Genomic DNA, 27931 nt, shown 5'->3' with positions numbered 1-27931 from the left:
ATATTATAAGCTTGTTTTATACACTTTAATTGTAGCAATTTTCTGAAAATTAATTGCATTTATTCGCATATGATTTGATTCAAGTTGAGGAACCAAGAGAGGTAAAGAAAGAATTATAATCATACTGTTAAAATTAGTAATTCATTTTGATTAATGTGATAAGATTCCATGTTGAATCCAAAATTTTGAAACAAAGCTTTATTTTTATTATTGTAGTATTTATCTTTATAAACTTTTAAACAAAGTGTACACTTTACAGGTTTTTTTTTTCCTCCAAAAAAAAAAAAAAAAAAAAAGTGTACAGGTTAGAAACCCAAAATATTTCTAGGCCTAGGTGCCAAGTTCTTTAAAATAAGAGCCCAGGCCGTACTCACCAAACCCCAAAAAACGGGCCTTAACAAAAGTCCAGCCCAGCACTCTCAAGTCTCAACCTCTGTTGTTCATTACTCTGCACCTTCTCTTTCCCTCTTTCAAAGTTTCTTTCTTGCTGTTCATTCCTCTGATCTCTCTCTCTCTCTCTCGCTCTCTTCACGAATCACGATCAAAGCCAATCTTCTTTAAATGAGCTCCCATTGTACGTAACTCTCTCAACAGGTAAGAACCACAATTTCTTTAAACTCGTTAATTCCAAACAAAGATCGCATCCCTCACTCTTTTCCTCGATGCATCCATTTCTTAATTAATTCCATGGATTATTATTATTATTATTATTATATATACATAGATTTATGTGTAGGGTTTTTACTGATTGGGAAGTTAACGTTGCAGTGTTAGGTAAAAGTGAAACCGAATTGGAGGATTCAAAAATGGAGTGGACAACGGTGCAGCATCTGGATCTACGCCACGTAGGACGGGGCCTTAAGCCCTTGCAGCCTCACGCGGCGGCGTTTCATCCGCATCAGGCACTCGTCGCCGTCGCCATCGGAAACTTCCTCATTGGTCAGATTCGAACTCACTTTCACATCTTCTTCTCTTTCTTTCTTTTAAAAACTAAACAACTTAAGTTGAATTTAGCTGTACAAACTACAAAGTGCGTTTCCTATGGAATTTGATCAGACTCTATATTGCTTGGATTGTTTGATCTTTGTTTTCTGTATTGTCAAAATTTATGTTATTTGGAGAATGCTGCTTGTTGCTTTTAGAACTTAGTGTTTTGATTACTTTATAGTTTCTACTACTTTCTCAAGAGTTACTAGAACTTGTGATGGGTTGAAAGTGTCACATCTTTTTTGCATAATGCTAAATACTTTGAGAAAGGGATGGGATCAGATTGCTTCACACGTCCGATATGAGGTAGGGGATGGTTCCCAAGTGTTGTTTTGGAAGAATTATTGGGATGGTGATGGTTCCCTTCAGCTGTTTAGATTTGCTAGAGACAAAGATGCTCGAGTCTCTATGGGATGAGTACATGGCAAGGCACACTGGAGACCTATTTTTATTCGAAAAATGTTCAAGATTGAGTGTTGGAGTCTATGGCTCAGTTTTTGGATGATCTGTATGCTGCATAGGTTGGTTCGTCTGGTGGTGATAAGCTGGTTTGGCTCCCTTCCCCCTAAAAAGGGTTTCAAATCAGAAGAGTTATTAAACAGTGATCAATACTAAAGCAGGTCATATTTTTATTTTTCCTTGGAATTGTGTCTAGAGAGGTATTTCCCAACCTAGAATATCCTTCTTTGTCTAGGAGGCAACACTGGGAAAAAAATCTAATGGAAAATAACCTCCTTAAAAGGGGTATTGTAATGGCAGATTGGTGTTGCATGTGTAAATCATCTGGTGAAACGGTAAGTCATCTGTTGTTGCGCTGTTCAATTGCCTATGATTTGTGGGTTTTTTTTTTTTTTTTTGGGTGCCATTGGGATTTCTTGGGTCATGCCGAATTCTGTCAAGTCGATGATGGAGTCTTGGAGTGGAATGATGAGGCGTCTTAGTAATGGAACTGTATGGGGGGCAGGGGCAGCCTGTATTCTATGGTGCATTTGGAGAGAAAGAAATCAAGAGATATTTGAGGAGAAGGAGATGTCTCTACTGAATCTCAAGTTTCTTTTCCTGGAAGCTCGCACTTTTTTACCATCCCAACCTTTTCTTTGATGGAGTTTTTAGATTCTTTGCACTTGTATCACTAATCTTATAGCTTACATTTCTTAATTTTTTTATATGTCTGTATACGTTTTTCCAAATTTAGTAAATTGCAAGTTAAAAAAAAAAAAAAAACTTTTTTTGAGAACTTTGACCATTTTGCTCCCATGGAACTTGCATTAGCATATTGATGGGATTAGTTAATCTTAAGCTTGATAATTTTTGGCTTTTTTTCAAAGAGGACCTTGTGTTTCTCATTGTTTTATGAAGACACCCAAATGTTTCTCATTTTTGACTCTTGTTCAAAGATGACCTTGTGTTTCTCATTGGTTAATGGCAAAGACACCTTAAAGAATGCAGAACCATTTGTAACTACAGTTGCATTCCAATTGCTAGTGGTGTACCAGGTGTAAGAAAGCTTGTAAAATTTAATCAGGCTCTTTTGGTTAAATGACTGGCAGTTTGGGACAGAGGAAACATGATTATGGAGGTGTGTTGGAGTGGGGAAGTTGGTCCACGAAGCTGTTGTACAGATTTTTAAACAAGACTTATGATTGGGAGATAGATGTGGTTGCCTCTTTCTTTAATCTTCTTTGTTCTAAGTAGGGCTGTAAATGAACCAAGTCGATTATGAACAATTCGGGCTTGGCTCGATAAAAAGCTTGTTCATGTTTGTTTGTTTATAAATAAGCCAAACTTGAGCCTTAGTTTTAGGCTCATTTAATAAACAAGCCAAGCCCAAGCAAAAAAATTTGTTCACGAACAAGCTCATGAGCTATTAGGCTTGGTACACACCAATTCAAGTATAGACTCATTTATAAGTTTATATGTGTTAGCTAAATATATTCATTACACATATCTTAATAATGACATGGCCAAGATGAGACCTCTACCTATATTACTTTAATTTTTTCATTCCCTTTAAACTGATCAAGAACCACTTTAGACTATAGTTATATTTAAAAATAATTAAGTAGGCCACATATGATCCTTCCCTATCAATCATCTAAAGTTATGAAATATGTTAGTATTTTCTCATTCATAATAGTTAAAAACATGTATTTTTCTAGTCCTTCACCATCTAACGTGAATGTAAAAATTGTATTTTGGACAATTGCTAAAGCTGTAGACAAAAAATGATGAATGAATGGATTTATTATGTAAATTATTAATTTGAATAATAGCTAATCATAATTAAGACTAGATGCATGATAAAATGAGTATATTATTTTCTTTTTCTTTTTTCTTAATTTTAAAGATTTAAGCATTCAATAATGTAATTTTTTTAGATCTCAAACTCAAAAACTTGACTTGAGCTCGAGTTTGAGCATGATATTAAGCTTGAGTTTGGCTTGACTAATTAATCAAGCCAAGACAAGCCAAGCTCAAGTTTTTTGGCTTTCCCCAAGCTCAAGCTCAAACATTATTTTTAGGTTTGTCACAAGCTCAAGCCAAGTTCGAGCTTTTGATTTTTCCTGATGAGTCAAGCTTGAACATGCACTACTCGACAAAGCTTGACTCATTTACAGCCCTATTTGTGAGGGTAGTGATAGATTGAAATGGAGATTTCAAAAGAATGGGACTTTTGATGTTTGGTCTTGTCCTTTTATGATGCATTTTGGGTTGGTATGGGGGTGAGTCCAAGTCACATTTGGTAAGATGGGATCAAGTGTGTGCGCCTATGGCCAATCATGGTTTAGGTACAAGGAAATTGACTAACTCCAATAAAGCCCTTTTAGGGAAATGGCTATGGCGTTTTGGGGTTGAAGAGAGACAGCTTTGGAGGAGGATGGTAGCTATGAAGTTTGGGGAAGAATGAGGAGTGTGGGGAGGGGGGGGATGGACTTCTAAGTTGGGTAGAGATGTGCATGGGTGTGGTTTATGAAGAGGCATCCGTATGGGTTGGGAGGCTTTTAGTGAAAATATTCAGTTTGAGATTGGGGTAGGGAATCGAGTGAAATTTTGGCAAGATTGGTGTTGTGGGGATCAACCTCTTCAATTGGCTTTCCTAGTATGAGATCGCCATTAATAGAGAGGATTTGAATGATTGGGAGTTGGATTTAATGGTGAATTTCCTTCATGTTTTGGAATCCAACATCCCACCTACGGGAAATGGGGACCGCGTGAGATGGAAGTTGAAGAAGAATGGGGATTTTGACATCTTTTCATTTTATAATGAGTTGCAAGGTTCCCTTTCCATCGTCTTTTCTTGGAAAGGTATTTGAGATAAGATTCTCACGAGTGATAATTTAAAAATAATGGTTTTGCTTTTGTTGACTGGTGTGTCATGTGTCGTTGTTGTGGGGAGACTGTTGATCGTTTGATGCTTCATTGTGAGAATGCTTATTGGTTGTGGAACTTTGTTTTTAGATCTTTTGGGATTTCGTGGGTCTTACCATGACCCACGAACGGTACTAGATTTTCTCATTAAATGGTGGAATTGGTTGGGGAAGCACTCGTCAAACTTTTGGAATTTGGTTCCATTGTGCTTAATGTGGTGTATATGGAGGGAATGTAATTGACAGACGTTTGAGGACGTGGAGAGTTTAGGAGATAAGTTGCTTGCTTCTTTTCATGGTTCTCTGTTTGACTAGTTTCGGATTTGGGGACTCACATCAAGTGATTCCCACCCTTTATTCCTTAGTTCTCTTTGCCTTTGTATTTATTTTTTTCTTTGTTCTTTGTTCTTTTTCTCCTTTTACTTTTGGACTGCTTAGTGCTCCTTTTACATGAAGTAGCTTTTATAATATACATCTTGCTTACTTATTAAAAAAAAATGATGCATTAAGGGGTCATTGTACTACGGTTTTCCCTTGGAAGAGTATTTGGTGTGTTAAGGCACCCCCGCGGGGGTGGCGGGAGGGACTCTTTCTTTGTATGGAATATGGATGGCAACAATGGAAGATTCTCTTTCTATACATAATCTGTTGTATTTCTTTAGACTTCTTTGTGTTCAAGCATGTTCATGAAGTAGTCTCTTATCTATAAAATACTCATTTACTTTTTTCTTTTATAAAAAACTACAGCTGCACTGATATTAAAGGGTCTCTTCGTGGCCATATGTAAGAAAATGTTGGAAAAGGCTAAAAAGCGCTATTGCATTTGTTTAATTTGAAACATTCATATGTTGAGCACCTCATTTATAAATTCAGTTAAAGAAAAAGTTAATCCTTCTATTTATGGTGATTTCTCTGCCATTTGAGGGCTATCATGAGTTTCTTAGCGATGATGCCAAATTTCTACATGCAGAATTTGATGCATTAACAGGAAGCAAGATCTCTTCTATTGACATTGGTGCACCTGTTGTCCGCATGTCTTATAGTCCTACAAGTGGGCATGCTGTGATTGCCATCCTTGAGGTTTGTCTCCAATATAGCCTCCTGTTTAGGATGTTTGAATTGTGTTGAATACTCAAACATTTCCATATGTAGGGTTTTTATTTTATTTTATATGTTGAACACTTGAACTGCTAATTTGTGTTCAAGACTTCATGTGTTTGATGGTTAAAAATTTTATAATGATTATTGTTTTAACGGAAGCACTAGAACTGTGTTATGTTAGCTGTTTTCTTGGCATATATTCCACTAATTTATGTTCCTTTTTTTAGTTATAGTAGTTACGGTGGTTAATCTACTTTGATTTGGATATTATGCATCTGGAGATATGTGAAGATGTGCTTTTGGAAGCCTCTTGGTCTAAATTCATTTTTTTGGAATTGGATATTACATCTTCCTACTCCTTAGGGCAATGCATGGAAGCATATGACAAAGCTTGTGTTTGTGCATGTTATATACTTGCAATGTGTTCTGTTCAGTCCCCAAATATTTATTCTACTGAAAAAGAATTCCATCCCCCCCACCAACCCCCGCGCGGGTGGATAAGCAATGTAAATTTTATTCAACTAAGAAAAAAAAGTCATCCAATTATACAGGATGTATATAATTGGGGTCCAATACAATCAAGTACACAAATTACAAGCATGCATCAAAGCATAAACCGAGAAAAGAGAATGATTTCCTACAACTAACATCTATTCCAATAACGTTTTATAGAGGCAAAGAATTCCAGCATTACTTGCCAACTTTACTGCAATTAGAAACTTTGGGCTGGTTCTATCTTCTATTAAAATAAATAAATAAATAAATAAAAGAACAAACTATGGGCTGGAATTAATCATGCCACTTTGGAAAAGTTGGCATAATTTAATGGGAAACGTTTCAGATTCTTAGAAACAGCAGCATACTACAAATAAATTTGGTTGTGCCAAAAAATATCCTGGTAATATCTGCTTTCCATTCCTTGTATGTATTTGTTTGTGGGAAATGAGACTTGGGGACGGATTTACTTTAAAGAAATCATACTAACTTCAAAGATATAAAGTTTTAGGCAATTGATGCATTTTCTTCTAATTTGATACTGCAGTTCTCAAAGAGGTTAGTCAAAGGTTGTGACATTGTTTTTATGTGCTCTTGATTTTTACGTAGGGATAAATGTTTGCATTTTATCTGATTTTCCCTTTTTTATTGCTTATTTCCTGTTTACCCTTTATTTGGTGTGGAGTTTTATTACAGAACTTAGTTTATTTTGAATATTTCTAATTGATGTTCCAGGGTTGCAATTGAAGTTTTTTTTTTTGAATATTTCTAAGGTTTTTTTTTTTTTTTTTTGCTTATGTAACATCTGATTCGTTTCCCTCTTTTTTTAGGATTGTACAATAAGGTCTTGTGATTTTGATGCTGAACAAACTTGTGTGTTGCATTCACCTGAAAAGAAGTCAGAACAAATTTCTCCTGATACAGAAGTCCATCTTGCTTTGACACCTCTACAACCTGTCGTGTTTTTTGGTTTTCACCGTAGGATGAGTGTAACAGGTAGGTTGGTTGTTTTGTTTTTATCATAAATACATCAATTATCATTTGTTTTTGGTGCACTTTGGATTTTTTTTTTCAACATCTGGCACTATTACATGTTTAATTACGACGATTTAGATACTAATGTTTAATCCTTGAATTTTTTTGCACGCATGAAGTTGTTGGAACTGTTGAAGGAGGAAGGGCTCCTACAAAAATTAAGACAGACTTGAAGAAACCCATTGTCAATCTTGCCTGCCATCCTCGCCTCCCTGTCCTGGTAGCATATATGTTTTTGTGTGGTTGATAGTTCTATTTCTTTGTTGGTTAATGAACTTGTATACTTGCTAGATATATGTCCAGTCCACTTGACCTTTTTGTTCAGTGTTATTATAAGCTTCTTTTTTCTTTTCCTCTCCAGTATGTTGCTTATGCTGATGGTTTGATCCGAGCCTACAACATTCATAGTTATGCTGTTCATTACACTCTACAACGTGAGAGATAGAAGCTTTACTGATTCTTTCCTGTAGAGGATGTTTATATATCTTCATTCAAAGGCATATATCTTTATTGTACTTTTACTGTTGTTGCAGTTGACAACACTATAAAGCTCATTGGTGCTGGTGCATTCGCTTTTCATCCAACATTGGAATGGATTTTTGTTGGTGATCGACGGGGTACACTTTTGGCATGGGATGTGTCAACTGAGAGACCTAGTATGATTGGAATGTGAGTTGTTTATGGTTTTGGTGTTTTCATTGAGGGTAAAATCTTATTTAATTTAGTTTTGAATTGTTCTCTCTCTCTCTAGTTGGAGATAAAGGAAAACAACAAAAAAAGTTGTATCTAACAAATGGACAAGCTGGTATATTGCCTGCCACATCTGATTAATTCTATTGGGGTGAATGCATTCATTACATTACTTTTAGAGTTCATTTTATTGAACAAGTGGTAACTTTTTGCTATAGAGTTAAACTTATTAATAACCAAAAAAAAAAAAAAAAAAAAAAAAAAGAAAAGAAAAGAAAAGAAAAGAAAGAAAATGTATACTATAAGAGTTGTATTTATAGAACAAGTTGAAACATTTTACCTTTCTAACTTATTTCTTAACTTGATTTTATATATTTTTATGTATTATTAACGTAAAAGTTTCAGCAAATTCATTAGAAAACTAGCTTTCAAGCAATCTTACCTTATTCAGCTGGCTGCTAACAGCATTACATTGTAGTCCCTGAAATATGTGGTTCTAAAAGGACTGTGATGTCTTTGTGATAATCAATTAGATGATCATCATAGGGGCTTTGGCATGTCTAAAAAATGGCTATAGGTCCCAGGACAGCCAAAAGAGGCTTTTTTGGTCCAGGCTGTGGTAATTGTTAGGGCTGTGTATGCATGCTACTTATATTTTAATCTTCAGATTTGTGAATGAGTACAATGGTAGATGGATCTGGGTATGTTTAATGGAAATTGTTTAAGTGATAATTGGGCATAACTTCCTAACAAGTTAGATTTCTTTGACCTAGTACTTTACACACACACAGAGACATGCATCAATGCATATGCGTGTATGTATATGGTTTTGAATTTTGTTGAAGTTATAATTATGATTTCCTATATGATCTTATGCCTTTTTTTTTTTTTTTACTTGTAATCTAACAATTAAGTTTTAACTGCAATTTCAGTACACAAGTGGGTTCCCAACCAATAACATCAGTTGCTTGGCTCCCAATATTGCGGTTACTTGTCACTCTTTCCAAGGATGGAGCACTTCAAGTGTGGAAAACACGCGTCATGCTTAATCCTAATAGACCTCCAATGCAAGCAAATTTTTTTGAGCCTGCTGGTTAGCTTAATATTTCAACTCTTTCTGGTTTTACTACGCAAAGGATAATATCTGATACAATGAAGCATGCTGGTTTTCACTCATTTTTTTTCTTACATTTTTTTAGCAAAAAAAATCAGTTGCTGCTGCATGCTGACTGGAAGTCATTTTGATTCCTTATGCGATTGCATTGTTGTCATAAATTCTGCTCCCATCCAAGTCATTATTACTCGACTGTTGAAAATTCTAGGCCTGAGATTTGGCAGTCTTTTTCCTCCGTACATGCAGTGCTAGTGTTTGCAGTTGTGGTACTAATAAGATTATCAACATATATGTTGTCAATGTTGATAATTATTTATATATTTTGAAAATCCCTTCCTCAGTTGAATTATATATTTACCTTAATTTTAATATGCACACCAAATTTTGTGTTAGTCTGACGTTAATTACTATTTCATCCAAACCTACCAAAAAAAAAAAGTTGTTTACTATTTCATCCACAAACTCATTTTTGTATATAATTTTAAAGTTTAAAGAAAACCTTGAATTTAAAACATTTTATGATGAGATGGTATTAAGCATGGACATGGCAAAATGAATTGCATGGGGTGTCCAACAAATTTTTTCTTTTAATGGAACACAACACGGCCAGGATTGCGACAAGTTGACCATTTTTTTAAAGTAAAAGAAAAAAAATATAATATGCTTACCTGGCTAGCTCACTATTGTCAATCAGTTTCAAAACACAACTTTCTCTCTTTAACAGCCTCTCTCTCTCTCTCGCTATACCTTGCGGCACCTGGTGAACCCTCAGCCGTTCTCAACTGTTAGATTGGAAATTTGGCAATCCATTAATAGCCCATCACACCTCATTGGTTATCTTTCTCTCTCTCTCTCTCTCTTGCCCACCCCTGTGTTAGAAGATCTCAGAAGTTTTTTTTTTTTTGGTTCTAGAAGTCATCTGTCAGTTTTGCTGTTTTGGTCTTTTCGGACCTTTTGGTTGGGATTCTTCAATATAGTTATTAATAAAGCTGATGCAGGTGTGATTAGTTAGGTTGGGTTAAAATCATTTGTTTTTTATCTTCTGTTTTAAAATTGCTAGTGTATATGCTATATGGTGAATCTTAAGATTATTACTTATTAAAAAAAATAGTATGCTTATTGTTAAAAACTATTTTCTAAGATTATAGTTAAAAGGGTCTGGTTAATGTACGCCCTTAGGGCATTCATTAAGCATCAATTTTAGGGAAACTTTTATGGGAAATTGAAAAAAGTGTCAAAAAAGTTAATCACTTTTTCATTTTCCCATATAAACTTTCCTAAAATGGTTTACTAACATATGCCCTAAGGGCATACATTAGTAAAACCCTAGTTAAAATATTAGTTAGCAACAGTCAGTTAGTAGCATTGTTTTGTTTAATTTTTATTATGGGTATTATTGCACTTTTTTACTATCTATTTTGCTTTAAAAAAAAAAATCATTTTAGATATGTTTTTAAATATTTTATCTAAATATGCCAAATTTTTTTTTTAATTAATTAAGTAATTGCCATGTCCCTGCTATGTCATGCCGTAAATTTTCAATAATAGTTTTCTGATTACCTATCCAAAAAAAAAAATTTCAATGATGTTGTGTCCCATGTTGTGTTGTGTTTGTGTCCATGTTTCTTAGGTTAGTGATCTCTCATTATCTTGATATTTTATGAGCATGGAGGATGTATGAAAATAATGTAATCCGTCTATTGATTAGTCAAAATACTCTTTCAATAAAAAAGTCATGGTGTAACATCACAGAATTACACCAAATGTAACTAGAACCTTACCAAATATATATGTATTGCTTACAAGAAGTGCGTATTGGTGGACTTGAACTTTGGTTCTATATCTTTGGGAGAGATTAGGTAGTGCCATTGAATCACAAGGCTCTTGGCACTGATAACTTTTATCTGGTGACAATTCAAGTATACCATTGTTTAATGGGGTGTATTTGCTAGGAATGAAATGCTAAAAATTTTGAGGGATGTGAAAGGACTACTCTCAATCTTAAGTGGTTTTTCTTTTAATCTTTGTTTGATAGGACTGTAGCTTTGGGCTCATTTTCTTTTAATTCTCTCTTAGATCTGATTGATCATTGTAACTCCCATGTGCATTAATAAATTTTTTTACTTATAAAAAAAAAAAAAAACTTATGTTGCTTCTTGTCATAAAACATAACTATATTCCACCGACTGATATTTCTGACACTCTGTTTTGCAGCAATTGAATCAATTGATATTCCTCGCATCCTTTCTCAGCAGGGTGGAGAAGCAGTTTATCCCTTACCACACATCAAAGCTTTGGAAGTTCACTCAAAACTTAATATAGCTGCAATTCTGTTTTCAGTTAAGTGCAAACATTTAAATCATTCAATGATTCAATCTGTTGTGTTAGTTAATATTTGAATTGTAAATGTTATATAACACATTTTTTAACTCTATTTTTACAGAATATGACAGGTGGAGATAATTTGAAAAATAGGGCTGCATATACAAGGGAAGGAAGGAAACAACTCTTTGCAGTTTTGCAAGGTGCACGGGGATCTTCAGGTGATTGTTTATTTGAATCTGGATATCTGTTTGGACATTGCATATATATTTTTCCCAATATTTTTGCAGGAAAAAATAAATTTCATTAGTAATGTTGTCTATGTAAAACTGTTCGTTTTACTTGTGATTTTATGTGCTGTGTGAAATGTTTTCACAATATCTTGTTAATGCCTTTCTTTTTGTGTTCATAATTGAATTTTAATTTTATTTCACTACAACAATAACAACCAAGCACTAGCCCTATAAACGTAGGGTCAGTTATGGATCCTCCATAGACTAATCGGGATCAAGGTTAGCCACATGCATTCTTTACTGCCGCTCTATTCTATCAAAAATCATACTCTCTGTCACCTCCTAAATCGAAATGTCATTTTTCACTACTTCAAATGTTACTTTAGGTCTTTCTCTACCTTTCTTTTATTCCCTCTACTTGAATCAATTTATTCTTCCTCACTGATGCATGAATCGCCGTCCAGACCATCTCAAACAACTGTCCCTTATCTCGTTATCAATCGGGGCCACCCTCATCTATAAACAATTATTTTTTTGAATAAATTCATTGTATTTCCACCTATCCATCTTAACATTCTCATTTCAGTTACACTCATTTTATTATGAATATGTTGCTTCTTAATAGCCAGAGGTCAAGCCTACCCAACAGAAGGTATAAGTTACTGGTTAGAGTCCGGGAATCAGCCTCTCCAAAAAATTAGGGGTTAGGCTGCCTATCATAACCTCTTCCAAACCTTGCAAAAGTGGGAGTTTTGTGCATTTGGTATGACTTTTTTTGCTTCTTAATAGCCAAACATTTAGTTCCATAGAGCATAACTAGTCTTATGGCAATGTTATAAAATTTCCCCTATTAACTTAATAGAATAGTTAATAGGTATTCTATGATCATATAATACTTTTAATGTGCTTCATCACTTCTTCCACCTTACTTTTATTCTTTGATTCACATCCTCTTTAGTCTCTCCTAGGGGTGTCCAAACCCAACCGGAGCCTGAAAACCCAACCAAACTGCCCGATGCCGACATGATTCCAGCCCGAATTGAAGCTCCAATCGGTCGGTGGTGAGTATCCGCCTCTAAGAACCAACGTTGGCGGGTCGAGTGGCGGGTTTCCTTCTCTAAAACCCGAGCCACCCAACCAGACCAATGCTATATAAGAAAACTGGCCAAAATCCGGCAAGATCAAGCTCTGTTATGGGGAGATCCAGCCAGATCCGGCGAGATCTCAACCAGATCTGGTGAGATTTAGCCAGATCTGGCCAAATCCCAGCAAATTTCGGCTATTATTTTTTGCAGAATCCGGTGACTTTTTGCATATTCTGGCGAATTTTTGCAAATTTCTGTGACTTTTACCACCATCCGAACTCGAAACTGACTTGACCAATTGCTGTCGGCAGTCGGTTTCTGGTCCCTTCGCCTTCCAACCGATGCTGGTGGGTCGGGTCCGGGTTGGGTCCAAAACCGAACCGACGCCACCCGTGGACAAATCTAATCTCTTCATATGAATTATTGGTCCAAGATATTGAAAGTACTCACTGTTTTTGTATCTCTTGACCATCAAGTCTTACAATCCTTCATCTTTGTTTCTACTTTATTAAACTTGCATCCTACTTAGCCGAAAGCCTTACAATTCTAAAGTACAAGAACCAAGCCTGTCCTAAAATTTTTGGGTTGGCTGACCCCTTAAATTCTAAAGTATTTCTCCAAATTTTGAACTTGACGTTAATTTCACGTTTAGTTTCATCTAGTAAATGTATACACAACAACAACAACAACAAAGACAAGCCTTAATCCGAAAATTTTGGGATCAGCTATGGATCCATAATAGATTAGTTATGGTTGACCACATGCATTATTTTCCTCTATACTATTCTATACTGAAGTCATATTCTTTGTTACTCCCTTAATTGATAAGCCATTTTTTATATCTTCTAGTTCAAAAAACATACACCAAGTTACTTCTTCTTGTATTGAATCAATCTAGTGAACTTATTCATAACCAATGCAAATAGATATGGACTTAATGCTGATTCTTAATGCAAACCCATAGTGATAGGAAACTCGCTTGTGATGCCTCCACTTGTTCTCACACTAGTTATAGTTCCGTCATACTTATCCTTTGTCAAGCCAAGAACCTTTTAGCTCAATGACATTGCTTGGTGTTTCCAACAGAGGCATCCATGGTTCGAACCTTCTTAATATGATAAAATAGGCAGTGTCTTCCAATATGATAATTACTTTTGTTAATTATAGATTAAAAAAAATTGATTGCCTTAACTACCTTGAATTTTGTTCCCAAGATCTAAAATTTTTTCTTCTTAATCTTGGGTATCTATGTTTTGAGAATGGAAGCCTGTATATTTGGGCAAGGCAAGGGTGAGTTAGTTGCCAACAAGTGGATAAAGGAATCTTTTGTTGTTGTGGCTTATTATTTCAAATTTCTGTCTCATGGGCTTCTGTGGTTTTATTCTTATGCTGCACCAGTTTTGATCTATCTCAAAAGTTAAATCTAATATTTTCAATCCAAACTACCTTAGAATCTATTGCAAGAGTGATAAATGGGTTTCTAAGATTTGATGGCCCAGTTGTAGCCTACAGGGCATATATATAATGCTTGCAGCAAAGATTTCTTTAGTTGCGGAAAAGTCAGTATGAATTGGATTTTGAGTAACATAGTGAGGGGATTTGACTTGGTTTGAAAATTGGTTGTTCGTAAACTAAGTTCCATGAAAAATAATTTTTGCTATTAATGAAGGTGGGTCTGAGCCAATAAGCTCTAACTCAAATGGCGATTCCTCTCACAAGAAAGGGTCAAGGGTGAGGTCATGGGTACAAACCCACCAGGTGTGTTTGTACTTTGTAAACTTACCAATAAAAAAAGAGGATAGAATTGAGGTTGGATTTGTGAGTTTAGGCTGTGTAATTGATATCAATCCTTTAATCTTTTATTTTTTTGATAGGTAACAAAAAAAATTTTATTAAGAAAAAACTAGCCAACCCAAGTACATTGGGGATGTACTGTGGGGGGCAAAAATCAAGAACCAAAATTACAATGATCAAGAAAAGCGGGAAGGGAAAAACAAGAAAAATGCGATAAAGCCACACTCTAGACAAGGAGAGTATGCAAGAAAAAAGACTTAATCTCTAACAAGAACCGCTCACTGACATTGTTATATTGATATACACATTTATTTATGCCAATGTCTCATTATTCAGTAAAAGAAATCAGAGAACTTTTGGAAATGGAAATTAGAGGGGTAGTGTTACTTTTTTTATAGACTTGAGGAAACAGCAATGCACAATTAGACGACCAAATTGTAGTTTGAAACTGAAAACTAGCTGCTTTTGTGATTTTGGTTCAATGAATGAAATTGATTACAAGTAGCTTCTTCCCAAATAGCACAAAAAGGGAATTTGGCCACTAACCAGTGCTTTTTTAAAATTTAAGACTAGCACTATTTGATCTCACCCTGACCCAGAAGCCTCATTACTCCCTTTTTCCCTGGATCTTTTTTCATTATGAAGTATTTTTCTTTGCTCAAAACAATTATTAGACTTTTGAAAGAAAGGGCTACATCAACCTGACCCAAGACATTAGAGCGTATGCTAACTTCAGAATTTTAAAACTGCAAGGCCGTCATAGTTGTTGCTAGTTTTGGCGGACTGCCAATAAGAACTTTGTAAGTTTCTGGTTGGACATGTTATTCTCTCTTCCACTTTGTATCTCTCATTAATGCAGTAGCCCTAATAGTTGAAGGACATACAAATTGTTCCAAATTTCGGAAGGTCTTAATTTCTTTCCATGTCCATGCATGCATGCCATAATTCATTATGCTGCTGTTTTGCAATTCCATTTAAAAAAAAAATTATAATTAATGAATTTTATTGAGATAAAAAAATAGAGCCACCCAAGTATTCCGGGTGTATACAATTGAGGACCATACAATCAAACTTGCAAATTACAAAGATCGTTCAAATCACAAATCAAACATAGAGAACAACTATGCACTATTGTCATCTAATCCAACAAGGTTTTAAAGAAAAATAATTTGATATCCAACAAAGTTCTATCCGAATCCTTAAAGCTTCGGTTATTCCTCTCCTACCAAATGCACCACATCAAATAATGGAGGGCAACCATCCAAATAGAGCCATTACGATGATGACTAAATTAGTAGATCCACAACCATCTTTGGCATCACCCGATAGACTCCAAACATACTAAACACCATAGATCACAACTCAGAAGCAATGGGGCAATGAAGTAAAAGATGGTCTACTGTTTTCCCATTACGTTTTCCCGTATAACACGAATTCAAAATCCAAACTTTCTTTCTATGTAAATTATCAATTGTCAAAAATTTCCCCAGGGCTGCAATTGTTTTGCAATTCCTGTTATCTTCCTGAAAACTCAAGATTCAAGTTGGGCTGACAATTTACTCTGCATGACTTCTTATCATCCATTGCACTTGATTGTTCCCCCCTCTTTTCTAGTGCTATGCAAGCTTCAAGGCTAAAAATTTGCTTTTAACATGATTAGCTTTAGATTTCTGTTGCTGAAAGTACTGAGGAAAAAATTTCTCACTTATTATTGATGGTTGTGTAATTGGTGATACTGAAGTTATGTCTGTGGTATTTGCTCATTTTGGGTTTATACATTTTGTCTTTTGCTGCAACAGAGCTCACAGCCCATTTATTTTAAGAAAATGACAGAATTGCCCCTCTTAATAGAAGTATCTCTTTAAACCTTTTTTAAAAGTATCATTGAGGCTCTCGCCTCAAGTGCCTTAGGCAAAGTGTGAGGTGCTTGCCTAGGCTTTACAGTGTGAGGTGCCTCAGACCTGTTTTGCAATTCCAGGTCTTTAGAGGCACCTTAGTTTTGCTTTACCTTGCCTAAGTGCCTAGCTTGCTATTGACTACACTGGTTCTTATGAGAAAAGATGCAACTTCCTATTGAGCTCATAATATTATGTATATAATCTTTAAATATGTTCTTTTCCATTGCTATCTTTCTATTTGACCAGATATGCTAATGGTAGGGGTACCTTGCAGCTTCTGTTTTGAAAGAAAAGCTTTCATCTTTGGGTGCATCTGGAATATTAGCTGAACATCAACTTCAAGCACAACTGCAAGAACATCATCTTAAAGGGTGAGTTCAGAATTATAGTAAATCTAGAGGAATATATTTAATCATGACCATGGGAAGTGTAGGTTGGAACTCACTTCTGATAATGAAATAATAAAATATAAATGGGTTTATGTATTTTTAATTTGGGATCATTGGTCTTGATCTTGGATGCTCAATATTGGATACTATCAAGAAGGTATTTCAAACTTCGTGGAAAATTTTATATGTGAGCACATACACATATGGCTTTTGTTAACATCTAGTACACAGGCTACATTATGACATGGACTAAAGTTGTGGACATGCAGTTCGTATAATCTAGATTGATATGTTACATGCATGTTTATTGTTATACTTTAGAAATATGTGAATAAGATTGGGTTTGTGGAAGTGGGGTAAGGTAACTCTTATTAAAAGTATTATTTCCTTCTTACCTACTTATTTCCTTTCCATACTCCCTATACTTGGGAAGGTTGCTAATCGCATGGAGAAATTACAGAGAGATTTTCTTTGGAGTGTTATCAGTGGTGATTCTAAGTTACACATGGTGAAATAGGCTAAGGTTTGTAAGCCAACGCAGGTTGGAGGGCTAGGTATAAGACGATTGAGAGGCTTTAACTTGGCCTTGTTGGGCAAGTGGTTGTGGAGGTATGGGTTAGAGACAGATGCGTTATGGAGGAGGGTTATAGAGGCGAAATATGGGAATGATTGGGGTGGTTGGCGCACGAAAAAGGTGACAAGTGCGTATGGTGTTAGCCTCTAGAGGTTTATCAGTAGTGGCTGATTGAACTTCTCTAAACTCTTACAGTATGATGCAGGTGATGGTACTAGAGTGAAGTTTGGAAGCATGTTTGGTGTAGGGATTGTGCTCCTAAAGAGGCTTTTCCAAGGTCTTTCTTGCCTTATTAGGGCAAGGGACTCTTTGGTGGTGGAGATTATGTGTTGGACTGGTGGGAGGATTCATTGGAATTTTCAATTTCGTTGTGCATCGCAGGATTGGGAAGAAGACTCTTTTGATTGGTTTGTGGCCATTGTATACTCTTTGAATGTGCAGGGGGTTGGCCCTGATAAGGTTTGTTGGAAGCCAGCAAGGAGTTGGGGTTTTGAGGTTAGAAGTTTCTATCTTTCTTTCTACCCTCCTACTCTCTCCTTTCCTTGGAGGTTGGTGTGGCAATCAAAGGTCCCTCCAAGGGTGGCTTTCTTTTCATGGTCAAACTTTTTAAATAAGATTCTTACAACTGATAACCTTCATAGAAGGAGTATTATTGTTCTTGATTGGTGCTATATGTGTAAGAGGTGTGGGGTGTCAGTGGATCATCTTCTGCTTCATTGCCCAATAGCTTATGAGCTGTGGTCTTTGGTGTTTTGTTTGTTTGGACTCCATTGGGTTGTGCCTCTTATGTGGCGTTTGGTACATGGTAATGTTTTAGGATTCCTAGGAATGTTTAAAGATTCCCATGTTTGGTTGCAAATCATGCTAGGGAATCAGATGTCAGGGAAATCTGGATTCCCCTCTTAAACCCCTCTCAGTAGGAATGTGGATTCCTTTTAAGACAGGTGGGAATCTAGATTCTAAAACTTAAAGGAAATTGTATTTTTTATAAATTAACAATTTTAACACTTTTTTTTAAATGACTTGGTAGTTCACATTCAAATCTAAGGATAGAATGGGAAAAATAAATAATTCATTTAAGATTCCTGGGAATAAACCAAATATAGGAATAACTACATTCTTAGGAATATAATTTCTAAGAATTTAAGATTCCTGGAAATAAACCAAACATAGGAATAGCTACATTCTTAGGAATGTAATTCCTAGGAATCACATTCCTAGGAATCTGGATGCTAGGAGTAATGTAGATTCCCCCGTACCAAACGCCACATTTAGGTAGTTGAGTTGTTTGAGTCTTGGCAAGGCAAATTCGGGCGACATCACAATATTGTTTTTTGGAGACTTGTGCCGCATTGCTTGATGTGGTGTGTTTGGAGAGGAAGAAATGCTAGATGCTTTGAGGAATGTGGGTGGTCCTTTTTAGAGATTAAGTCTTTATTCTTGCATACTCTTCTTGTTTGGAGTGTGGCTTTATCGCATTTTTCTTGTTTTTCCCTTCCCACTTTACTTCCAAGGGTGGCTTTCTTTTCATGGTCAAACTTTTTAAATAAGATTCTTACAACTGATAACCTTCATAGAAGGAGTATTATTGTTCTTGATTGGTGCTATATGTGTAAGAGGTGTGGGGTGTCAGTGGATCATCTTCTGCTTCATTGCCCAATAGCTTATGAGCTGTGGTCTTTGGTGTTTTGTTTGTTTGGACTCCATTGGGTTGTGCCTCTTATGTGGCGTTTGGTACATGGTAATGTTTTAGGATTCCTAGGAATGTTTAAAGATTCCCATGTTTGGTTGCAAATCATGCTAGGGAATCAGATGTCAGGGAAATCTGGATTCCCCTCTTAAACCCCTCTCAGTAGGAATGTGGATTCCTTTTAAGACAGGTGGGAATCTAGATTCTAAAACTTAAAGGAAATTGTATTTTTTATAAATTAACAATTTTAACACTTTTTTTTAAATGACTTGGTAGTTCACATTCAAATCTAAGGATAGAATGGGAAAAATAAATAATTCATTTAAGATTCCTGGGAATAAACCAAATATAGGAATAACTACATTCTTAGGAATATAATTTCTAAGAATTTAAGATTCCTGGAAATAAACCAAACATAGGAATAGCTACATTCTTAGGAATGTAATTCCTAGGAATCACATTCCTAGGAATCTGGATGCTAGGAGTAATGTAGATTCCCCCGTACCAAACGCCACATTTAGGTAGTTGAGTTGTTTGAGTCTTGGCAAGGCAAATTCGGGCGACATCACAATATTGTTTTTTGGAGACTTGTGCCGCATTGCTTGATGTGGTGTGTTTGGAGAGGAAGAAATGCTAGATGCTTTGAGGAATGTGGGTGGTCCTTTTTAGAGATTAAGTCTTTATTCTTGCATACTCTTCTTGTTTGGAGTGTGGCTTTATCGCATTTTTCTTGTTTTTCCCTTCCCACTTTACTTGATCATTGTAATTTTGGTTCTTGATTTTTACCCCCATAATACATCCCCAATGAACTTGGGCTGGCTAGTTTTTTCTTCATAAATTTTTTTTCGTTACCTATTAAAAAAAAAAAAAAAGATTGGGCTTGTGGAAGTGCCATTTGAGCCAGGGTTCATTGGCATGTGTAAGATTGAGTTTGTGGAAGAACCCTTTATTTTGAAATATTGAAGAGGAAATATTATGATAAGGGACATAATAAATAGCAAATTCCAAGGTAGGCACAAATTCTGGTGTCAGAATATAAAATCCCGTGAAAATTTTTACTTAACCAAAACTCAACTTTAGATGAGTAGATAATGATTGCAGAAGCTAAATGAAGAGACATGATATATTTATTATGGTAGGACAAGAGATGTTGGCTGCCTTGTAAGAGTAAGGGGTTAACGGTTAGTGCTTACTACCATCTTCTTGTTGGCCATAGTGAGCAGTTTTTTCCTTGGAAAAGCATTTGGAAGCAGAAGATCCCCTCTAGAGTGGCTTTCTTTGTTTGGACCGCAGCCTTGGGGAATTGTCTGACAATTGACAACTTAAGGAAAAGAAAAGTTTGCATTTTGGATTGGTGTTATATGTGCAAGTGTAATAGTGAAACTATTGACCATCTTTTCCTTCATTGCCCGGTTGCTTTGGAATTATGGGATATGGTTTTTGGGTTATTTGGAGTTTGTTGGGTTATGCCATTCTCTGTTGTTGGGCTTTTGGCTTGCTGGCATGGTCGTTTTGGTCGCCATCGTAATGGAGATTTATGGATGGTTGTTCCTCATTGTTTGATGTGGTGTATTTGGAAGGAGAGAAATAGTAGGTGTTTTGAAGACAAGGAGCGTTCCATGCCTGACCTCAAGCTTCTTTTCTTTAGAACCTTACTTGATTGGTTCTCTGTGTGGAGAAACCATCCTTTTTCTTCTATTTTGGATTTTCTTGATTTTTGTAATGTTCGTTTTTGATTTAATCTCCCCTGTATACTACCTGTGTACTTGGGTGTTTTTCTCTTTTTGATATCAATGAATCTTTATTACTTATCAAAAAAAAAAAAAATTTATTATGGTCTGATAGGAAGAAGGGACATAACATATAATCCCCAAGCTTCAGGACAAAAACCCCTGTAAAGATTAGTGCATTACATGTTGTTTCAAACGGTACTCAATGCTAATGACAAGTACAAATTTTGTTGAAGATATGTGCTATAGTTTGCAAAACTTAACATACTCTGGTCTATATGCGTACAAGACATGATGTTAGTTAAAGGCGTCATAACTCATAAGTACCATTGTTTTTGGAAATAAGGTGCTATTGCTTAGTGCAATGGCAAGAGGCTTAGCCTGTCATATGCATGTTTCCGGGCTCAATTCTTGCTGAAAGCAGTAGTAGCTCATTCAAAAATGCTGAAGGATAGAACCATATCTAGATCTTTAACATGCATATGACAAGTACAAATTTTGTTGAAGATATGTGCTATAGTTTGCAAAACTTAACATACTCTGGTCTATATGCGTACAAGACATGATGTTAGTTAAAGGCGTCATAACTCATAAGTACCATTGTTTTTGGAAATAAGGTGCCATTGCTTAATGCAATGGCAAGAGGCTTAGCCTGTCAAATGCATGTTTCCGGGCTCAATTCTTGCTGAAAGCAGTAGTAGCTCATTCAAAAATGCTGTAGGATAGAACCATATCTAGATCTTTAAATCTGAGTCCCCAACTTTGGCATGACCAAACAGTAGGTGTTTGACGTCTAGGAATACAACAATAACATCGAAACTTTATTTCCAAATACTTGAAGTTGACAATGAATTTTCAACATACTAATCAAGGTCGGCTGCTTGTATTCTTTTTCACCATTCTATTCTATCCAAAGTTATAGTTTTTATTTCCTCAATTTACATGTCTTTTTTTTCCCTTCCCTTGACTTGACTCAACTAACTCTTCCTTCTTGGTGTATTAATTGCTCTTTTGTATACATGACCAAACCATCTCAAGTAACTCTACCTCATCTTTTCATCTATTTGACTAACGCTTGTCCTTCTTTTGAAAATAATTAAGTGTGAGACCCTTTTTTGAACCAAGTGTTCGTTGATATCAAATCATATGTTATTGCAAAGTCTAGTATAGAATCTCTTGATTCATTCATTACTCCATATCCTCGACCTCCATGTACTCTTTCAAAACCCTCACAATATATTTTCCAACATGATCATTGAGAACTCCTTCAATAAAAATCTTTTACACATTGGGTAACCCTTGAATCAATTTCTCTGTGTCCTCCAAAATATTTACTTAATGGATTCTCTAGCCCTATGTGAGGATCATACGCACTAACTATATTAATTTCATTTTTTCCTAAAACAAGTTTTATTAACATAATTCTATCCTCTATCTTCCTAACCTCAACAACGTATTTTTAAGACTTTTATCTATGATTATCCCTACCCCATATCTTTTTTTTTATCTTTTCCCACATACCATAATTTATATTTTGTATGCTCAATTTCTCTAGATCTCTCACGTACCCCACTTAGTCTTTTGAAGAAACTATTTTTATTCTCCCCCTAGTTATTGTATCTACTATTTTCATTAATTGTCTTGTTAGACTCTACATTCCAAGTGCATATACAAATCCCGTTTTCTTGACTAACTTCTTTTCTTGCACTCGTCAAGAGCCTTGTATCAACTGGTTAGCGCTTCTTGATGTTTCCAACGAAGATATCTAGGGTTTTAATTATCCCTTTCCCATTGTAATTATTAAATTATCCCCAAAAAAAAAAAAAAACTTCTTTCTTGCACTCATCCACCAACGTGTGGGAACTCTTGCCCATTTCTCACTACACTAGAGCACCAATGTAGCATGTCACTTATGATTAAGCAATTTTCTTCTAATATATAATAGAAGACACTAAATTAACACTATACTAAAATGTTAAGAATTAAATTGACATAATTAAAAAAATAACGACTAAATTGAAATATATCTTAAAGGTTAGAAATTGAACAGGGAGTTTTAGAATAATTATTGGTACGGATAACGGCCTTGTGCGTTGGACACGTCAGAGGACACCGACATATGGCAAAAGGCCAAAGCTAATGGGGACCATTCTCAGGTACTACGTGTCGAGATGCTGTTTCTGGTGCATAGAAGTATGCAGGTCCTCGTTGGCAGAGATTAAATTACTCCCTTCATTCCTAGGTGGCGTGGCTCGTTTCTATCCGTCAGATCAAAAACAATCGTAGCCGTAAAGCCAAGTTGACGTCAAAATTGTGGGTCCCATATTTAATCTGAGAGAATATTATTATCCATCTTCATCTTTCCCGAGGAGGTGACTTGTTAAAGTGTTATCAGATTCCGCATGGGGGATGGACGGTCATGATTCGATGTTTGCTCTTATTCGAGTCAAAACAAGTTGCGTCAGACGTGGAGTGCTCTCCGCGTAGGAATGAAAGGTGCCATCACGTGAAATTACTTCATTACCCATAAGTTTCATAAATTGCCAAACCCTTTTTTTTTTTTTTTAACTAAAGCTTTCATCCAAGAATAAGAGAATATTCTCTGAAACGCATTTTTTTTATTATCTAGCATTCACGATTTGTAGTAATGACATGATTTATGAAAATAATTTAAATATTAAACACGTATTAATCGTTTAAATATTTACCTAATAAATTAGGGCAGTAAAAAGATACATAGGATTATTATAGATTTTTTTTTCCCTCCTAAATAGTTTCGATTTCATTTAGGTCGGTTAGATATAAAGTGACAAGTTATGTTTAATTTTTTATTAGTTCATTTTTTTTAGAATACTAAGTATTTTTAATACACATACGGGAAGAGGGTAGAATTTTTTTTTTTAAATAAACTAATAATGGTGTATATCCAAAAATGTCTAAAAATGTTAAAAATACTTAGTATTTTCAAAAGAAAAAATAGTGGATTAATCTTACATTGAAAAATGAGTGTGAGTAAAAAATATTTAAATTTTTTATTAGTTAATGGAGTTAGGTTTTTGCTAAATCTTGTTTAATTATTGTTAATGTTACAAAACTTTATAATTTTTTATTTGATGATTATTTTTACAAAACCAAATTTTATTTTTTATAGAAGAAAAGACTGAATATTAATAAGGAAAATTGGCTATAGCAAGCTAAAAATACATCATTTACATGAAGAAGAACATCCTCCATCCACGCCACTAAACTGCTAACATGTCTAAGTAAATTATGAGTTACGAAATTTTATTGTCAACGTGTAATGCAAAAACTTGACACGAAAGAAAGAGTTTGTAATGACCTTCACATTGACTATAAAATGGCCAAAAGTAGGGAAAGAATGTTGTTCGCTCCACACAGCGTTTATAACCAAAATTTGATTGCATTATTTCCTTTTACCATTGATACTTAAAAAAAATTAAGGCAATTAAAATTTTATGATTATCTCATTTTTAAAAGGTTTAAAATTTAAAATTTTAATATTTTAAAAGCTATACATCAAACATGAGTTTATAGATAAACATATTATTTACATAAAATTTATTGAACGTGATAAAAGCATATAGAACACTTATAACATTATGATTTTTCAACTAATAATTTATGAGAAGTTATTATGTCTTGTGACATTTACAAAGAGCGTGCACTTAAATCTAACCAATAAATGACATGATATTGTTTACATTAATATTAATAATAATGCTTTTATTTTTAAAATTATACAATAAGTGGGACAGTGGGAGGATGCTAGATTAAAACTTTGGTTTTTCTTATAAAGGAATTTAAACTCAATTAAAATAATTGACATATAAAATTGTGGAAGTCTCAACTATCAAAAGCTTATGTAATATCTTGAGGTCAACACAAAGCTAAATATCTTTGGTTTTATATATGATAGATTTTGCTATGAAGTGAAGTAAATTAATATCTTTGGTTTTATATATGATAGATTTTGCTATGAAGTGAAGTAAATTTATATATGGTGTATTGGATTTTGTGTGTGTGTGTGAGAGAGAGAGAGAGAGAGAGAGAGAGAGAATCACAATGGTGTATTGGGATTAAATCTCGTAATGGTAAAAAGTTAGATACATTGTATTTATATCATAGGTGCAGTACATTATATTCACCAATTGAATTTAAATAGTTAGATATATTGAATAAAATTTCTTTTAAAAAGATGATATTGTTTGTGTTTTATGAGTTCGAATTTGGTAAGGATGAGATGTAAAATATATGTTTTACACCATCCAATAAAAGATTGACACATCAGCATTTTACTCAAATTTTAATACATTCGACCATATCTAATAGCATCTCAATAAACTCCCAATTTGATTTGATTTATATATGAGTATTAGAATTGATTGGGTGTAGTTGTGCTTATTTTTAAAATATGTGATAAGATAATATGGCATGTTGGGATTGGAGAGGGAAAATATGAGTTTTATACTACATCGTTACAGAATTTAATCTTGTGTTTTATTAGTCAATACAACTAAATGTTTAAATTTAATAGGAGAAAATAATATACTGCTAAAATATTGTATCTAAATTTTATCCATCTTAAAAATATGTTATTTCTTTAATTTTTTTGAGTTATAGTATCGAAAATATTTAACAAATTGTGCAAAACCGGACACGTACACCTTTTTTATATGTATAGACATAATTTTGTCTCGCTTATTTTATATGCACAAAAAAAAGAAAAAAGTTACACTATACCAACAATAGTTTGGATTGTTGATGGTGCCACTTTTGGTATTGATGAGTCAGCTGGGGTCGAGGTGGTAATTCGCGACTGTGCAGGCTGTGTGACAGCAGCCTTAGGAAAAAAAAAAATTACACTACCCATTGGGACCTTTGGAGAGCGCGGCGATGGCAATGGAGGAGGGGGTTACTTTTGCATGGGATGCGAGCGTTCGTGAAGTTGTTTTTGAATGTGATTCAAAGATTGCTTTTGACTCCTTAAATGGTTCCAGTAAAGCACCAACTACGATTGCCAATGTAATTGATGGGATTCGACACAAGTTTACAGACTTCCCCCAGGTTTTGGTTACACGTATTAAGAGACAGGAAGCATGCCAAAAATATTACTCATTCCGTCTCACTTTTTTTTGTCTTTTATTCTATTTTGAGATGTCTCAAAATATTATATTTTTTATTCTAAAAATAAAAGTCATTAATTTACTAATGTTTCTATTATACCCTTATTAATTTACTAATTCAATTTTTGATAAATTTTTTTAAAGGTAGTTTTGAAAACTTATACATTTTTAAAAAGTAGACAAGATAATAAATGATATTCTCTTAAAAAATTTGACTTTTCAAACAGGACAAAAAAAGTGAGACAGAGGAAGTAGTAATCATGTAACATAGATAGAGGAAAATCTTTTATTTATTGAGTCCACTTTGACTCAAGATGTAATGTTTTTATCTTCATCTTAATAAAGTTACAATTTTCATATCAAAAAAAAAAAAAAAAAAAAAAAAATGAACTCCCGAAAATATTAATTCCTTTAACCCTTTTTTATTATCTATAATAATAAAAATCATAATTTAACTTGTTTTTGTACAAGTGGAATTTTCCTTCCAAAGTCCTAAAAATTTAATTTTTATTTCATACATACTTAGGGTCCGTTTGGATACCGCTTATTTTGCTGAAAACTAAAAATACTGTAACAAAATAATTTTTAAATATGTGACTAGTGTCGTGAGACCCATTTTTAATGAAAGTTTTGGTAAAAAAAAAAAAAAAGGTTTGTAAGTCCTGTGAACAGTGCATGAGACCCACTAGAAAGCACTACAACCACATACCGTGCTTCTAAAAAAAAAAAAAAACACAGACGCAGACTTTATAATTTGAATCCAAATGGGTATCTAGTTTTTTAATATTGCAAATTTAAAAGTAGGGATCTTAGACAAATTAAATTCAAATTTTGATATATTCGCCTCTAATTTGTACCAAAGTGAATTTATTTTCTCCACTTGCAGTGCATGAGCATAACATAGGAGATAACTTCCCGCTAATTGCACCAACAGCTTTTGTCTCAGTTTTTTTTTATTTTTTTTATATTATAAATAGTTTAACTTTTAAATTTTTGAGAAGTAAGCTAATTCTTAGTTTTTTTTTTTTTTTTTTTACATATTTAACATAAAAATAACAAAAAATTATACCTTAAATAAATTGTTCCTAAACACAATTGTGTGTGATCAATTTATTTGAATAGTATATAAGTGGGTTGATGGTTGAATAAGAGATTTAGGATTCAGTTCCGAATACACAAAAAACCGACTGTTGTTTTGGTTTGATTATAAAAAACTATTATTAAGAGCGAACGCCATAGGTTAAAATACTCTAAAAATATATAAGTGGATTTTAGTTAGCTTAACTAGTAAAGTCTCTGATTGTTGAATAAGAAATCTGGAGTTTAATCTCCACCTGCACAAAAAATTAATTGATATCTCAGTTTGATGATAAAGATGTATTATCAGCAACAGGTGTCATAGATTGAAACTCACTCCTTAATAATAATAATAAAGTAAAAAAAAAAAATTTGAACAGTAAATTAGAATTTTGGTATGTGGTATTTGACACTGAATTTGATGAGCTATCTAAATCGTGTTTCCCAATATATGCCATAAGTGGATCGACATAGAGAAATTAGCCTAGCAATTAGCATAAGGTATCCCAAATCAAACAGTTCATCCATTTTCTCGTTTTGTTTATTATTATTTTTAGGGTAAAGTCATCTAACATGGAGAAAAAGAAAAAGAAAAAGAAGTACAATCTAATGGCACTATCACAATTTAATTTATGAAATTTTAATTACTACATTTAACTCTTAAGTTGGTTCTCAAAAAAAAAAAAAAAAAACTCTTAAGTTAAAATTCCTCTCACTTCTCAAAAAAAAAAAAAAAAGTTAAAATTCCTCTCATAATTTTTTTTTTTTTTAAAAACTCTAAGTTAAAATTTGGATTAAAATGAAACTATTTCTGTCCAAATTAACAGATTTTTTTAGACAAATAATTTATATCCTTTATTATTCGACTTAATTAAAATTTAGTCCCATCAATTTTTTCAAACGTTACCTTTTGAACACTAAAATTTGGATTAAAAAGGAATTATTAGTGGTATTTGGATATAACTCTATCGATTTTATTTTAGTCCAATACCTTTGGACCTTTGGGAGTCAAATGAAACAATTAAAAATAGTTGGAATAAGTTTTAATAACTACAATGAAGTAAATTTATTTATAAATTAAAAAAAAAAAAAAAAAAAAAAAAAAAAAAAAACGCAAAAGGTGATCACAATGAAGGGCAATCTCTTAATTGTATCACGAACTTTTTTTTTTTTTTCCTGCCCAGTGCTCTAATGTCAAAGTGAAG

At 34.0% G+C, this 27931-nt stretch overlaps 1 protein-coding gene across 1 annotated transcript; it reads left to right on the top strand.

Moving 5' to 3' along the window:
- Window positions 1-440: 440 nt before the first annotated feature.
- Window positions 441-16517, top strand: LOC111987748 (uncharacterized). Its single transcript, XM_065769294.1, has 11 exons — window positions 441-594; window positions 769-939; window positions 5326-5435; window positions 6782-6947; window positions 7106-7206; window positions 7348-7420; window positions 7520-7655; window positions 8609-8769; window positions 11005-11129; window positions 11234-11333; window positions 16397-16517. The coding sequence occupies exons 2-11, from the start codon at window positions 807-809 to the stop codon at window positions 16495-16497; spliced, it is 1206 nt and encodes a 401-aa protein (XP_065625366.1). The 5' UTR covers window positions 441-594; window positions 769-806; the 3' UTR covers window positions 16498-16517.
- The last annotated feature ends 11414 nt before the right edge of the window (window positions 16518-27931 follow it).

Source organism: Quercus suber, unplaced genomic scaffold (genome assembly GCF_002906115.3).
Source record: "Quercus suber isolate HL8 unplaced genomic scaffold, Cork oak 2.0 scaffold_1104, whole genome shotgun sequence".
NCBI classification, from domain to species: Eukaryota; Viridiplantae; Streptophyta; class Magnoliopsida; order Fagales; family Fagaceae; genus Quercus; species Quercus suber.
The sequence above is the reverse complement of the archived record's forward strand: the minus strand, read 5'-3'. Positions and strand labels throughout refer to the sequence as shown.